At 38.4% G+C, this 16,277-nt stretch overlaps 2 protein-coding genes across 3 annotated transcripts; both read left to right on the top strand.

Moving 5' to 3' along the window:
- The first annotated feature begins 81 nt into the window (after nucleotides 1–81).
- hykk (hydroxylysine kinase) lies at nucleotides 82–5,637 on the top strand. 2 transcript variants are annotated; one of them, XM_062963551.1, is made up of 6 exons: nucleotides 82–1,140; nucleotides 1,572–1,725; nucleotides 2,761–3,113; nucleotides 4,210–4,352; nucleotides 4,566–4,749; nucleotides 5,136–5,637. In XM_062963551.1, exons 3-6 carry the CDS (start codon nucleotides 2,768–2,770, stop codon nucleotides 5,582–5,584), a joined length of 1,122 nt encoding a protein of 373 aa, XP_062819621.1. In that variant the 5' UTR covers nucleotides 82–1,140; nucleotides 1,572–1,725; nucleotides 2,761–2,767; the 3' UTR covers nucleotides 5,585–5,637. The 2 variants fall into 2 exon arrangements, with proteins under 2 accessions (XP_062819621.1, XP_062819622.1); XM_062963552.1 differs by lacking the exon at nucleotides 1,572–1,725.
- Nucleotides 5,638–7,125: 1,488 nt separating this feature from the next.
- On the top strand, nucleotides 7,126–13,964 carry psma4 (proteasome 20S subunit alpha 4). Its single transcript, XM_062963553.1, has 9 exons — nucleotides 7,126–7,206; nucleotides 9,162–9,187; nucleotides 9,825–9,867; nucleotides 9,962–10,124; nucleotides 11,081–11,158; nucleotides 11,506–11,594; nucleotides 12,277–12,407; nucleotides 12,584–12,707; nucleotides 13,605–13,964. The coding sequence occupies exons 2-9, from the start codon at nucleotides 9,185–9,187 to the stop codon at nucleotides 13,757–13,759; spliced, it is 786 nt and encodes a 261-aa protein (XP_062819623.1). The 5' UTR covers nucleotides 7,126–7,206; nucleotides 9,162–9,184; the 3' UTR covers nucleotides 13,760–13,964.
- Nucleotides 13,965–16,277: the final 2,313 nt, after the last annotated feature.

Raw genomic sequence — 16,277 nt, forward strand, 5'->3', positions numbered from 1 at the left:
CCAACAGCATGACTATTAAGAGGATGGCTAAAGTAAGCAAGTAAATTAAGCAAATTAGCAGGGAGAGAGGTTGGAGATTACAGCAAAATGTCACGGTAGAAATAAATAGCCAGTTTCAATAAGGGGCCAAACATCTCAAGAAAAATATTAGAATCTTTTTTATGTTCATCACAGTTAAGATTTGCTATATTTACATATCCAAGAGCCTGACACTGTATGTATGGCCTCAATGTAGAATGCAAGACTGTTCTCGTCTCCGGCATTATCCTCTTGAATCCCATGTGTTAGATACTGGAAATATTTCTTGGATGCACTTTTATCACTTCCATTCTGCCAGACACATCACCGAAATGTATACACACTTAACAGTTTATTATTTGGGAATTCTAGATCCAAGATATTGGCAAAAATATGTGTATCTTTTAATTGTTTATCATTCAGGAAGAGAGAGATATACAGATATACATATAGGATGTTCCAAAAATGTATACACACTTAGCATCTTCTAATTCAGGAATTATTTATAGCTACAGTCTATATCGTGGCAGATCTATAGGATGTCTCAAAACTATACATCCCTGACATAATTGTATTTTTTCCTCCCAAGATTTAATGTGTGTGCATCTACACTATAGGATTTAATGTTCTTTCACATCACTTTAACTGCCATAGTTCAGTGCTATGGAAACCTGGCACTTGTGGTTTGGCGATGCAAGAGAAAGCTGCAGATTTAAAACTACAATTCCCATGATCCCACAGCATTGAGCCCTGGCAGTTAAGAGTGCTGTCAAGCTGCATTCATTCTAGTAGATCCACCCTCTGTCTCCAGGAGGCGCAAAGCTGCCTAGCAACCAATCAAAAGCATCCTTTGAAATGTTTTCCCCGGGCAAGGGAAAGCAAATCTTGCATTTCCTACTCTGAGAGGAAGTAAGGACAGTAGCTGGGATTTCCATGCAATTCAGTTTCTTGCTGTTGCTTTGTTTTATTTTATCCATTTGCAACAATATTATCTTCTATCTTATACAACCTTAAATAAAATATTCTATATACAGCAAACTTCAGACTGGATTCAGCATCAACTATGCAACTTGCTTACTGAAGACATGATGGATTTAATCAAATCTTAGATTTCTTGCTTAGGTAAGATATTTTTTCCTCCTACATCTGAAATTCAATATAGCATATATTTCATAGGCTTTGAATTGCCTTCTATTATTTATTTATTTATTTGTGCTATTTATATACCGCCCTTCTCACCCCGAAGAGGACTCAGGGCGGTTTACAAGTATATATACATACAATATATTATATTATACAACTATATCGCAATATTCTTAGTAATATGGTCAGTGGGAACCCATATAATGCAGTTTAATTGCTTTGAATGTACTCTACACTGACCATATATAGTTTGAATCTGCATTATATTGCATTGTAGATCCAGCTTTTGATAATACTAATCATCACATCTTGTAATCTCAAATGCTGTAAATATATATGATTTAAATTAGAATTGTTTTATGTTTTCAGTGTTCCTGCATTTATATCTGTTTTGTTTCATTTTCTTGTAGAAGAGTTAGACTCTGTCCTTTTTTAACAGAGTCCAAGGGTTACTCATTGGGCAAACTTCCCTTCTTGGCTGAAAAAGGATAGATTATTGTTATATAACTTTCAACAGGAATAGTTGAGACCGGGATATGAACCGGGATAACTGGTTTTGGCCGAGTAAGTAAGACGAGAAAGCTTTCTTCAAATCTGCACTTTGATTCCTTGTTTTAAAACTATTTATTTTCATGCCCTTTCGTCTTTCGTCTGGCCCCAAAGACTTGAATTAATTTAGATTAGCCAGATATTTTGCATTGCCTCTTTACCTTTTTGTGCTGCTTTTCTTAAACAATGTTTCAGCTGATTTTTTAAATTTTAAATCCTTGGGTTCTATGGCAGGAAATAGAAAAAATATAAATGGCTTGAAGTAATGAATGAATAAATAAAGGGAAAGAAAATTATACAATCCCTTCTTTAAAAAGTTTGGCCTAACAGAGCAGTTTATATGTGATTCACAAGTGATTTTTTAAAATAATGTTTATATTTAATTCTGTTTTAATATTTGCTTATTTGTATGTCTTAAATTGTATGTTAATGCTTTTATGTTAAGCCACTTTGGGTCTCCTTTGGGAGAGAGATAAAGTGGAGTATAAATAAATATAACAATGGGTTGCTGTGAGTTTTCTGGGCTGTATGGCCTGAAGCATTCTCTCCTGACGTTTCATCCACATCTATGGCAGGCATCCTCAGAAGTTATGATGTGTGTCAGAACAGTAAATAAAGAACAATACTCAGAAAACAGGAATTCCAGACAGGAAACAATCAGGTCCAGCTAACACCTCCCAACAAAGGATCCCCCCCCCTCAGACAGGAACCAGACAGGCTTTGAAGCTGCAAAGCTATTCAATGCTAATCAAGGTGGCCAATTTCAACATTTACATTTGCCTCAAACAGACAAGACAAAACTCACAGCAACTCAGTGATTCCAGCCATGAAAGCCTTCAAGAACATAAATGTAATAATAATAGAAGATCCAAAACATTGCAGGTTCTTATCTATACAGCACAATTCAGACCTTCCAATTCCCTGTGGTTTAAATTATTATTATTATTATTATTATTATTATTATTATTATTATTATTGATACAACGACATTGTATAACACAGCAAACAAGATAGATATGCTGGATTATTATTATTATTATTTCTTTCTAGATGCACAATGTCTTCTGGAAGCCATCAGCAGCTTTGCGACCTAAATAAGCCAAACTTCAACAAAAAGCAAGCCACCAAATTGGTTGAAAGGATATTTGGGTTACAAGTCTCTGCCCTCCAACCGCTTCCAAGCTACGATGATCAAAATTTCCATGTGAGCATTGCTCAGACTGAAGGGAGAGGAGAAGGAACCGAGGAATACGTCCTCAAAATTATTAATGCTGAGGACAGCCAGAAATCGGAGCTTATTGAGGTCCAGACGCGGATTATGATGTTTCTCAACCAAGAAGGGTTCCCTGTGGCTACACCTCGATTGACTAAAGAGGGTGAAATCATGTTTCTGGAAAGAGTAGGTAAGAATATTGCAAGATATTGATAATGACAATGACTATGATATTTGTGTTGTTGGAGGCTTTCATGGCCGGGATCACCGGGTTGCTATCAGCATTCTCTCCTGACATTTCGCCTGCATCTGTAGCTAATGGCATCTTCAGAGGTCTGTTGGAAATGAAGCAAGTGGAGTGTTTATATACCCTTTTTTAGGACTGAAAAAGCCCCTCTCGGCTTATACTCGAGTGAGGGTCCTCACTGGCTTATACTTGAGTATATATGGTACATTATTATTTTTCTCTATTTTTATTTGTATTATTTATTATTTTTCTCTTATTATTGCTGCTATACATTTATTTTACTCTATTTTTATTATTATTGATACATATTGAGATATTTCACTCTGATATTAATATTGTTATTACATTTATTATTTTACTCTATTATTATTCAAAGGATACATAAGGGCATTTACATCGAAGAAGATGAGAATCATGATTTGATCAGAGTTGGACAGTCTTATCTTAAATTAGAGTTTTATGTAAATATTAAAAAAAAATTAACCTACTGATGCCTCAATTAATGTAATTTTATTGGTATCTATTTTTATTTCTGAAATTTACCTTTCTTGGCTTATACTGGAGTCAATGTTTTCTCAGGTTTTTTGTGGTAAAATTAGGTGCCTCGGCTTATATTCGGGTTGGCTTATACTCAAGTATATACGGTAATATAAAATTAGAATACTGTAGTGTATTATTATTATTACCAGTATATTGTATTACATTATAATATTTATTATCAACATTATATGTATATGCAATATATTATATTATTAGTATAGCATCTATACTGTAGAATTACAACATTTTGACACCACTTAGCTCAGTGCTATGGGAGCTTAGCTATTTTAGTTTTCTAAGGTTTTTTGCTTTCTCTGACAGAGTGCTTAAGCCTCCCTAAATTATAATTTCCAGGATACCATGGGAGTTAAAGTGCTATCAAACTGCATTCATTCCTCAGTGTAGATGCAGGCTTTAGGACATGTTGCAATGCTCCTTCATTTCTAACTGGCTTATCTTAGCTGATGCCAACTTTCTTACTTTATTCTTTGCTTCTTAGAGACAACGGTTGGCACCAAAGAATATATGGTGAGGCTCTTGAGTTTCCTGCCGGGCAAAACAGTGGCAACGCTCCCAATAGGCCCTCCAATTCTGTATGAGATTGGCCAACTGGCTGCCAGACTGGACAAAACCCTTGCGGAGGTGAGCTTCTAGGGATCCGTCTACACAGTAGATTTAATACAGTTTGGCTCCACTTGAACTGCCATCACTCAGTGTTATGGAATCCTAAGATTTGCAAATTGATAGAGGTACAACTTCATGATTCCATAGCACTGAGCTATGCTATTCGATCGATCATATACGTCATTGATGGTGATAATGCAACAGTGATGTCTCTTCTTTTCCCCCAAATAGAAATTCCAGCATCCGTCGATAAAGAGTCTACACAGAGGCGAATTCATCTGGAATCTGGCCAACGTCCCTCTTCTGAAGCGGTACATCCCCGCCTTGGGCCAAAGCAGCTACCTGGAAGTGGTGAAGCAGGTGATCGAGGAATTTGAAGCCAAAATAGTGCCAAAACTAAGCTCATTTAGGCCTTGTAAGTGTCTTTTTAAAATAAATATAATCATTGGTATATCTGCAGTGGATATGTTCCTGGCCAGAACAAGCTTCTGGTCCGAAAATACCAAAATGTGCATCTACACTGTAGAATTAATGCAGTTTTGTACCATTTTAATTGTCATGGCTCAATGTTATGAAATTACTGGAGCTGGAGTTTTACAAGGTCTTTAGCCTTCTCTGCCATTTCCCTTGAATCCATAGCATTGAGCTATAGCAATGTTGCCATTGGCCACCTTGACTAGCATTGAATAGCCTCGCAGCTTCAAAGCCTGCCTGGGGGAATCCTTTGTTGGAAAGTGTTTCATTGTTTCCTGTCTTGAATTCCTCTGTTTTCTACCTGGGTTTTCCTTCCCATCCCTTTAGGCATCAATCACGGAGATCTCAACGACCACAATATTTTAATAGAGGTCGATTCCTCTTCCCCTGGAAAGCCAAGCAGCAGAGTGTCGGGGATTTTGGACTTCAGCGACATGAGTTACGGCTATTTCGTCTTTGAAGCGGCCATCGCCATCATGTACATGATGATCGAAAGCGAGGATCCCATCCGCGTGGGAGGCCACGTCTTGGCTGGGTTCGAGAGCGTGGTTCCTTTGACCCAGGAGGAACGGGACGCCCTTTTCCTGCTGGTCAGCGGGAGATTTGTCCAGTCCCTTGTGATGGCAGCACACACCAGTCTCCAACACCCCGAGAATAAGGACTATTTGATGATCACGGCCAAGACTGGGTGGAAGCACCTGATGACCCTCTTTGAGATGGGCCAAGAGGCTGTCGAGAAGGTCTGGCTTGAGACCGCAAAGGCTTATTACACCTGAAATGACTTTCACCAGGTGGCAAACCTGATTCACAATAAATTTTCTGAACATTCCCAGTATTGTGATCTATGGCCATAAATGAATGAATGCACACAAATATGGGATCTGTTGGATAATCTATTTCCTTGATGAGGACTATAACCTTGGGCAGGATGTGGTTGAGTTCCAACAGGATGACAGTATATTGGGGTCTGGGACCTGTATTTTGTCTTGTTTTAATTTTTTTATTATGTTTTGTAATTTTTTGTCATGGCTCAATGTTATGGAAAAAACCTTAAAAACCTATAGGGAGAAAGGCCAATAATAATAATAATAATAATAATAATAATAATAATAATAATAATAATAATAATAATAAATATATGTGCCCCAAGAAGGCAGATGTATGAAGAATAATTATGTTATCAATAATTATTTCACATTTTGATTAGGTTGCATGATATTTTTTTGGCCACCTTGAGAACCTATAGGGAGAAAGGTCTATAATAATAATAATAATAATAATATAAATGTATGTGCCCCAAGAAGGCAGATGTATGAAGAATAATTATGTTATCATTAATTATCTTACATTTTTTTGGCCACCTTGAGAACCTATAGGGAGAAAGGTCTATAATAATAATAATAATAATAATAATATAAATGTATGTGCCCCAAGAAGGCAGATGTATGAAGAATAATTATGTTATCATTAATTATCTTACATTTTTTTGGCCACCTTGAGAACCTATAGGGAGAAAGGTCTATAATAATAATAATAATAATAATAAAAAATATGTGCCCCAAGAAGGCAGATGTATGAAGAATAATTATGTTATCATTAATTATTTTACATTTTGATTAGGTTGTGTGATTTTTTTTTGGCCACCTTGAGAACCTATAGGGAGAACGGTCTATAAAAGTAATAATAATAATAATAATAATAATAATAATAATAATAATAATAATAAAACTTTATTTATATCCCGCCACCATCTCCCCAACGGGGACTCGGGGCGGCTTACATGGGGCCATGCCCAGAACAATACAATATAGCAAAATATAAAAACAACATATCATAATACAATTACAACAATACAAAAATAATCATGTACAGTACAACACAAAATCAAAAAAGCAATATAATAATGATGATGATGATACATGTGCCCCAAGAAGGCAGAAGTTTTAAGAATAATTATGTGTTGTTATTATTGTTGTTAATATCCTGATTTTTCTCTCTTAAGAGGCGCAAAGCTGCCAATAATGTGAAAAAAAAATAAAAATATGTACAAACATAAACATTGAAATAGCATTAGACACAGTATTAAAAACAGTGAAAACTATGAAATCATTAAAAATACAATCAAAATATATTACATACATACATGGAATATATATAGAACAGATGGGATTTATTGGATAGTATCCAAGGATTATCAAGGGCTGCCAAGATCTCAAATGCCCACACTCATCATGGCGTCCCTGGCGACGCAGAAGTCCGGGCCGAAGAAACAGCGAGCCAATGGCAGTTTCCGATTATCGCTTTCTCAGCCTGAAGCCACGCCTCCTCCCTATGGTTAGCTCAGTGCGCCTGCGCGGGGGGAGGCGGCCATTTTGGAAACCGGCTGAGGCAACTGAGGGTGAGTGTAATCTCTCAGAGGGGGAAAGGGGGCTTTTGCGGCCTAGTCGGCCTTTTTTCCGAGGCTGCCCGAGCCCGGAGCCTTCGAGGGGCCTCCGTGTAACTATTCCCGTCCCCTCAGCCCTTCTCTTCCTTCTCCTTTGGTCTCCCCGTCGAGCGCGGCCTCCTTCATGGGGTGAGGATGACTCTGCAAGGCTCTCTCTCTCCAGGACAGGCCTGGGCCAACTGAGGCCCTCCAAGGGTTTTGGACTCCAACTCCCACAATTCCTAACAGGCTAACAGCTGGTAGGAATTGTGGAAGTTCAAAACCCCTGGAGGGCCCCAGTTGGCCCAGGCCTGTTACAGAGTCTATCAGCAGGTGTAGGTTTAAGACAGGGGTCCCCAAACATTCCCTCAGAACGTTGGAGGGCCGGACTATAGTTTATTTTAAAAAAAAAACTATGAATTCCCATGCACACTGCACAGATCTTATTTTGAAGTAAAAAAACAAAAGGGAAACAAATGCAGCCTCAATGTTAATAATAATCATAATAATCATAATAAAAATAATAAATCACACAGTCCTAAATGCTTGGGAAGTGTTCGACTTGTGATTTTGTGATACGAAATCCAGCATATATATCTCGTTTGCTGTGTTATTCTGTGTCCTTCTGTAAATAATAATAATAATAAAGAGGGTTGGAAAAGACCCCTTGGGCCATTTAGTCCAACCCCCTTCTGCCTTTGTGCACCAAAAGCACTAGCAAAGCACCCCTTAATAATTACAGTAGAGTCTCGCTTATCCAACGTTCTGGATTATCCAACGCATTTTTGTAGTCAATGTTTTCAAAACATCGTGCTATTTTGGTGCTAAATTCATAAATACAGTAATTACTCCATAGCATTACTGCGTATTGAACTACTTTTTGTGTCAAATTTGTTGTATAACATGTTTTGGTGCTTAATTTGTAAAATCATAACCTAATTTGATGTTTAATTAAGGCTTTTCCTTAATGCCTCCTTATTATCCAACATATTCACTTATCCAACATTCTGCCGGCCCGTTTATGTTGGATAAGTGGGACTCTACTGTAATAATTGATGAGATAATAATTAAAATACCATTAAAAAGGTAAAGGTTTTCCCCTGACGTTAAGTCCAGTCGTGACTGACTCTGGGAGTTGGTGCTCATCTCCATTTCTAGGCTGAAGAGCCGGCATTGTCCATAGATATCTCCAAGGTCATGTGTCCGGCGTGACTGCACGGAGCGCCATTACCTTCCCACTGGAGCGGTACCTATTAATCTACTCACATTTGCATGTTTTCAAACAGCTAGGTTGGCAGGAGCTGGGGCTAACAACGTGCGCTTGTTCAGCAGCTCAGCACTTTAACACACTGTGCCACCAGGGCCCCCCTTAAAATACCATTATAAACAAGCAAAGCTTTGGAAGGCGCCTTCCTCGGTGGAAGAGGAGGGAGCCACCGCCATGGGGGCCGGATAAATGGCTTTGATGGGCCGCATGTGGCCCCCAGACCTTAGTTTGGGGACCCCTGATTTAAGACATCCTGTGATTATTCTACATGTTTCATTCAGTGTTGTATTTTTCTTGCTAAAAAAACCCCTGTGAAAATTAAATGCCATTCCTGACCTCAGAATGCATGATTCCAAATTTCTGAGCTTTTCTTCGCAACAGCATCATTCTGAAGGCTGTGTGCTTTGCACTCCGATCTGAAAATCAGTCAAGTGGTATTTTGTAACTGTTTAGTGACATTGATCATTTGCAATGTGTTGTGAACAAAAACACTTTATGAATCGGGATTAATTGACATTGATGACGTGTCTCTACTTTTGCTTTCACAATCACTACAGCAGAAGAAATCTTGAATTGGTATTATATATTTCTTGGCAGTCTTATGTATGATAGGACTAGGAAGCTATGTTTTCTTACCAGCATTGTTTTTGTTTTTTTTTTACAGCCTAGCACAGACCTAGGAACACAATGGTGAGTTTTTGGTTCTAGTACTGTAGTTTGTGGGGGGGAAAGTATAATTAAATGTGGTGGGGAAGGTTTATGTAGAATAAGGTATGAGTTATTCAATAGTACAGTCCACCCTCCACTTTTTGAGCTGAACTTTATCAGATTTGATAAAGTTTGCTGGTTTAATATGCTCTGTTTAGGAATCTCTAGCACAGTTCTTTGGCCAATATCCAGCTTAATTTGACCAAGAGTTGTGCTGAAGGTCCAAGAAATTCCTTGTGAGGTATTCTCTCAGATAAAAAAAATACCTTTTAACATAGAAGCCCTGCTGTATATTCAAGATCTATTAGTTAATGTGGGCTCCTTTATAACAGTTTCATGTGCCTCCAATTAAGCACTGAAGTTAATAGGTCTTCAGGAATAAATGTCCCTTCCTTTTTGGCAGTCGATTGGCACAGAGTCCTTTTGATATGTATTGTGACAAGGAAAAGGTGCTTCTATAATCTGGGATTTAATTGAGCGATGAAAAAGCATCAGGGGTCCCTGCTACATTCCAAAATGGTGTTTTGCAAATACATTGGTTAATATGCAATTGCTCAGATGCATTATGTGTCAAAAGCTGGTATGTGTCATCATTGAAGTTCTTCAACATTCCTTGTAGTCTCGAAGATATGATTCCCGAACAACCATCTTTTCCCCGGAAGGTAATTAACGTGGCTATAAGAGGAAGCGGGGAAAACATTTTTCACTCCGTTCTGAAGATATGGCCTCTGATCCCAATTTTCTCCCCAAACGTAGGGCGACTGTATCAGGTTGAATATGCCATGGAAGCCATTGGGCACGCGGGGACCTGCCTTGGGATCCTAGCAAACGATGGCGTGCTGCTGGCAGCAGAAAGGCGCAACATCCACAAACTCCTGGATGAAGTCTTTTTCTCAGAAAAAATCTACAAGCTCAACGAGTGAGTATGCTTGTTCTATGCATGTACCTGTTTAGTATTCTCACTTCAACTGTCTTCACATAACATAATCACGTTACAAGTTTTTAGTTTAGATTATTAACTGCTGGTCTGTCTGTTTCCCTTCTCCTTTCAAGTTCATTTACAGATTTTCTTCTTTCAAAGTTAATGTCTCAATAAGACTCATTTTCTCTATGTAAAGTAGATGTGTCTTCTCCAAAATTTGATGTAAAACTTACCAGTCAAGAAGCTGCTTGACTTTTTGGTCCAACATCTTGGAAGGCCACCTTATTTCCATTCTTCATACAGATGCATCTCTGCTCTGGTTTCAGTTAATATTCTTTGCAGGGTCAATACAAGCAGGGCCTTTTCTCTCCATTGTCTGACCCTGAAGGCTAGTGGGAGATGTTTTGCCACATCAGCAAACCAGCTTACCATCATATTCGTTCCATTTCAGTTATTTATATCTACCCTTGCTACTAAATCCAGCCCTTAGATTACTTCACTTTGTTTCTTTCAGCTGGAGCAGTGGCTATTAAGTATCCATCTCAAATTCAGCAAGAAAAGCATTTTTTAAAGCCGGGATGCAAAGTGCTTATTGTCCAGAATGCAGGAGGGATCTGCATCTTTTTTGCATTCGTTTCTGTGTTGACGCAAAAACTTTGACCCAAAAAAGGCCTTTTCTCTGATATCTGCTGCATATTTTCTGAAGTCTTCCCTCCAGCACACCCAATCTGCTGCTGTACCTAGAGTATAGATAGCGATGCATTTTATTATTGAAGCACATTGATAAATCATATATCAGTCGAATGTAATTGAGATGCAATAACTATGTAGTGAAGCGATCACTGTAGCAGGAGCTGAGTAAAGCAGTGCTATGAAAGGCTGCCTCTTTGCAAAATCATACTTAAAAGGAACATTGTACACATAAGGTTAACCCAGTGTGCTTTATGTTTCAGGGATATGGCTTGCAGCGTGGCTGGAATCACTTCAGATGCCAATGTATTAACGAATGAGCTGAGGCTAATTGCACAGAGGTATGTATTCAGGAATTGTTGGAACTTTTAAAGTGAAATTAGTGTCTAGGTCCATGAAGCAAACTTGCTAGATCTTCTATTTTTTAATGGATTTTTCATTTTTGTGTTCGTAAAATGTGACTGTCAGTGGGCAGTCTCTCATTCCTGCTATGTACCTGTTCTGCCTTTTTTTAGTTGACAGAGTGCTAATTCATGTCTGCTTTACATTCTTTCTACCTGCATTAATGGGGAGTAAAAATTATTTGAAACATTAGGTATTTTACAGCTCACCCCTCCAAGAGTTCTTTAAAAATGTAATTCTTTGCATTTGTATTATTAGCATATTATTTTCTGTTGTTATGTTCTAGGTATCTGTTGCAATATCAAGAGCCGATCCCTTGTGAGCAGTTGGTAACAGCCCTGTGCGATATCAAGCAAGCTTACACTCAGTTTGGGGGTAATTTTATTTCATTGAATTGTCAAAGGAGAGAGCTTAAAAAAAAAGTGAATGTCAGCCTGTCCTATAAAAAATGATGGCTAAAGGCTTTCAACTGTGATGAAAGAGCTTCTTCAGGCAGTAAACTGTGACAGAGGGCCGACTGAGGGTTTAAAAAAAAATCTTGTGTAGATAAATCAGTTCAGCGAATAGGACAAATTGTCCTTTACTGCCCTGAATTTTCTATGCAGCATAGAAAAGACAAGGAAGCAAACTTGTTTTCAATCTCTGCCTTTTAGTTAACAGTGCTGTCCATGAGTTAGATAAGTCTGCCTTTCGGAACTTGCTTCAGGTATTATTATTTGGCAAAAACATACTTCAGAATAATATTGGGGGGGGGGGGGGGGAACCAGTCCTAGAACATTCTATTTTTAAAAAACTGCAGATATTTTGCAAGTAATCACCTTTAAGTATTAACTTCTCCCCAGAAACCAGGGAGAAGGTACCACATGAGCGTCAAAGGTTTCCAATGTCTTGGAAAGAAACCGTGAGGGATTTATGCAGAGCTTATCTCGAGTAGCAGAAGTCATTAAATCCTAGTTCACAGGAAAAGATTTTGCAGTCGGCTTGACTTTCTCAAAGTAGGGCTCTTGGCAAATGATGCTACTTAATTCCAATCGCTCCTAACCTTGCCTTTTCTCAGGGAAGCGTCCTTTTGGTGTTTCGCTGTTGTACATCGGCTGGGACAAGCATTATGGGTTCCAGCTGTACCAGAGTGATCCCAGTGGGAATTATGGCGGGTGGAAAGCCACCTGCATTGGAAACAATAGCGCGGTGAGTTTCTTGCCTCTTCTGTTTGAAATGCTTCTTTTCCATGTATTGAAAAATATCATTTGTGTTAGGAAGATTACGAGAGAAACCTTTGCAGCTGAGTTTGAGCTAACCTTGTTTTGCTGCCTCCACAAACCTGCAGTAAAAACCGAAGTCTCAGCTCTTGCCTTCTTTAACAGGCAGCTGTTTCGATGTTAAAGCAAGACTACAAAGAGGGAGAAATGACCTTGAAATCCGCCCTGGCCTTAGCTGTCAAGGTTCTGAACAAAACCATGGATGTCAGTAAACTCTCTGCAGAGAAAGGTGAGCATTTCTGCGCCTTTGACTATAAATATTTAATAGCCCACCGTAAGATATTCTTTCTGCCTCTCTGGGGACAACTGTTCTCTCATTCTGTCCCTTAATAAGAGTGATGCAGTGCAAGAAGCTTGTTAGAAAAAATATGAATAGCAGTACAGTAGAGTCTCACTTATCCAAGGTTCTGTATTAATGAAGGGAGTCTGACTTTTAGTAGTCATTGTTTTTGTAGTAAATGTTGCAATGTTTCGGTGCTAAATTTGTAAATAAAGTAATTAGTACATAACATTACTGTGTATTGAACTGCTTTTTCTGTAAATTTCTTGTAAAACATGATGTCTTGGTGCTTAATTTGTAAAATCATAATGTAATTTTATGTTTTATAGGCTTTTTTCTTAATCCCTCCTTATTATTCAAGATTTTTGCCTATCCAGTGTTCCGCCAGCCCGTTTATCTTGGATAAGTGAGACTCTACTGTATCTTTCAATGATAGAAAGTGTCCTTTTTTCACTTGCTACATTTCTGTTTAATAACACTATGTAACACCATTTGTGTTCCTGGGTTATAAATATTGTTTCCTGATGGGTTCTAAGCGGTTGAGGGGGGAAAGCTAACATTTTCTGATTTGATTATTGTTGGGTTTGATTTATTTGCATTTTTCCTGCAACACTAATCTCAGTCGATGTAGAGAACTGACTGTCCTTTGAAGCACCAGGTCTGTTCCCCAATAACTTTGTAGCCACTACTGCAGGCTTGGGCAAACGTGGGCCCTCCAGGTGTTTTGGACTTCCACCATTCCTAACAGCCTCAGGCCCTTTCCTTTTCCCCCTCAGCCTGGTCTAGAGGACTATCTGAATTAGCCCTACTGGCACAATTTAAATATATAAATGCTTTCTCTTTCAGTTGAAATCGCGACCCTGACGAGAGAGAACGGGAAGACCATAATCAGGGTTTTGAAGCAAAAAGAAGTGGAAGTGTTGATAAAGCAACATGAAGAGGAAGAAGCCAAAGCAGAGCGTGAAAAGAAAGAAAAAGAACAAAAAGAGAAGGATAAATAAACCAGGCACCTTGACAATGGCGGAGGGCCATTTCAATAAACTACTACTGACCTTAACAGCGAAGTCGAGGAGCCATGAATCTTGGTTTATTGAACTGCTCCTTTCACCATTGGAAGCGGTAACTTTTTTTCCCTCGGTGAATAATAATGTCTCTGTTCTTCATCTTTATTTCTTTTTATATTACATAATAAAATTATGGAATGGTTTTGTCAAGAGTTTTGATTGGCTTGTAAGATCTAATATGCTGATCCTGAAAAGAAACAATTAGATTTGGTATTTATGGTTGCTTGGAAAACCTTTAGCAGAAAAATGGTGTTTGTCTTATTTTTTAAAGTTATTATTTTGCCCAGGGAACCAAGGAGAAGGCAGAGTTGTTCTATACTATTCTTGGTTGTAGATATGTACCTTTTCTACACCACTTTTAGTTGTGGAAATAGTCTTCAATTTGTTGTAGATGGCTTTCATGAAATCTCACATCAACCCAGCCTTCAACTGGAAAGCACAAAAAAATCAGTCGGCAGTGGAATATGTAGGATTTGACCACCATATTCTAATTACCCTGTTTAATTTAGTCTCAAATTTAAAATGCAATATTTTATGTCTCCTCAGAAGTACACTCTTTTAGTTCAATGAGACATTCTCCCCAGTAAGTACGCCTTGTCTTTCAGCTCTGATTATAATCCATTAATATTCCCTTTCATATTTATGAAATTTAATTGTGCCAGTGACTTTTAGGTCTTCCTTCTCCCCGGAACAGTATTATCAGCTGGATCCTTATTTGTGGACATTTTTCACTAATTGGGAGCTAAGTGCATTGCACTTGATCTGTTGAAAAGATCATTGAATTCTCTGGAGAGAAATAAGATTTTAATGGAACAAAGAATCGCTATCTCCTTTTTTTTGTTTCAGATGTAATTTTGTCTTAGACTTTGCAAAACAAAGCATTAAGAATGAACTGATTCAATTCAAATGGTATGTTTTTTATGTCAAGTTAGCACAAAATTCTTGACCTTTATAGCTCATAACTGTGTGTATATAGTTGTGTGTCTTCAAGCCATTTCCAACTTGGCTGCTGTGAGTTTTCTGGGCTGTATGGCCATGTTCCAGAAGCATTCTTTCCTGATGTTTCGCCCACATCTATGACAGGCATCCTCAGAGGTTGTGAGGTCTGTTGGAAGCTAGGCAAGTGGGGTTTATATATCTGTGGAATGATGTCCAGGGTGGGAGAAAGAACTCTTTGTCTGCTTGAGGCAAGTGTGAATGTTGCAGATGATCACCTTGATTAGCATTGAAAAGCCTAGCAGCTTCAAAGTCTGGCTGCTTACTGCCTGGGGGAGGTGTTAACTGGCCCTGATGGTTTCCTGTCTAGAATTTCCCTGTCTTCTAAATGTTGTTCTTTATTCACTGTTTTGATTTTATATTTTTTTAAATAGTCATAACAAGATTTTGTTCAAGGTGATCAACCAATTCCCAGTCCCATTACTTTGAACAATTATTTCTATTATTTGAAGAAGAAATAAATGGCACGTCCATTGTGTGAATGAGGAAATGTAATAGAGGCCACAAACAATTTAGAAGAAGCTGCTTACTCTGCCTTTTCCCCTTCGTATATTATTTCACCCTGGCTTTGCTATATTGATTGCAGTGCACTGTAATAAGCCTCAGGCACTTAATATCTTTGACATTTCAGAGCAATGACTGCTGTCTTGACTTTGTTATATATATATACATGTATATATTCACTCTAAGTGTTATAATGCAAACCTAGGCAATTGGTGAACATCACAACACTGCATATTTTCATCAATTTTTCATCAGAAGGATGAGAAAGCTGTTTTTCGCTTACACTTTTGGAGATGCAATCTATAATCTATCATTGAGCTTTATATTCCACCATTTCCTCTTAGTTAAGCCAGAAGACCACAAAGCAGAATTTTACAGTCCAATTTGAAACTGTCTGAAGGATAATGTCAAGTGCATTTTATTGCATACCGAAATAACCATTTGCAAAAATTAGCATATTAATTGCTAGCGCATATTTTAGCATTGGCCTTTCAGGCTTTAATTTATTAAGTCAAATATGTGGCTCAGGGAAGGAAATTGTTTGGTTTTCCAGATGTTGCATGGACTGCTAATCCCATCAGCCATAACCCTTAGGGGTTCTTTCACACTACACTATGGGTGTGTCTACACTGTGGAAATGTTGCACTTTAATCCCACTTTAACTGCCCTGGCTCAACAGCAGGGTCCCTTTCCCTCCACCCACTTTGAGGGCCTTGCTTTCACACTACACAATTAGAGCACTATTAAGATGTCTACACTGTGGAATTATTGCAGTTTAATCCCACTTTATACTTTCTGCAGCTCAATAGCAAGGTCCCTTTTCCTCTGCCTTCTTGGGGGCGTGGCTTCCGCCTCAGTCACAGAAACAGCCTCTCAAGAGTAGGCGGGGCCAGCAGTGTTTGGGTTGGTGACGCCTCTTTCCCCGCCCACTTGGGGGCGTGGCCTAGCACTCAAA

This window comes from Anolis carolinensis, unplaced genomic scaffold (assembly GCF_035594765.1).
Source record: "Anolis carolinensis isolate JA03-04 unplaced genomic scaffold, rAnoCar3.1.pri scaffold_11, whole genome shotgun sequence".
Taxonomy (NCBI): Eukaryota; Metazoa; Chordata; class Lepidosauria; order Squamata; family Dactyloidae; genus Anolis; species Anolis carolinensis.

Excerpts from the sequence above, each read along its gene's own strand:
- hykk (XM_062963551.1), top strand. The coding sequence starts at position 2,768 with ATGTCTTCTGGAAGCCATCAGCAGCTTTGCGACCTAAATAAGCCAAAC. Across the intron at positions 3,114-4,209 it reads CATGTTTCTGGAAAGAGTAG|AGACAACGGTTGGCACCAAA; the intron begins GTAAGAATATTG and ends TTTGCTTCTTAG. Across the intron at positions 4,750-5,135 it reads ACTAAGCTCATTTAGGCCTT|GCATCAATCACGGAGATCTC; the intron begins GTAAGTGTCTTT and ends CCATCCCTTTAG.
- psma4 (XM_062963553.1), top strand. Across the intron at positions 10,125-11,080 it reads AAAATCTACAAGCTCAACGA|GGATATGGCTTGCAGCGTGG; the intron begins GTGAGTATGCTT and ends TTTATGTTTCAG. Across the intron at positions 11,595-12,276 it reads AGCTTACACTCAGTTTGGGG|GGAAGCGTCCTTTTGGTGTT; the intron begins GTAATTTTATTT and ends GCCTTTTCTCAG.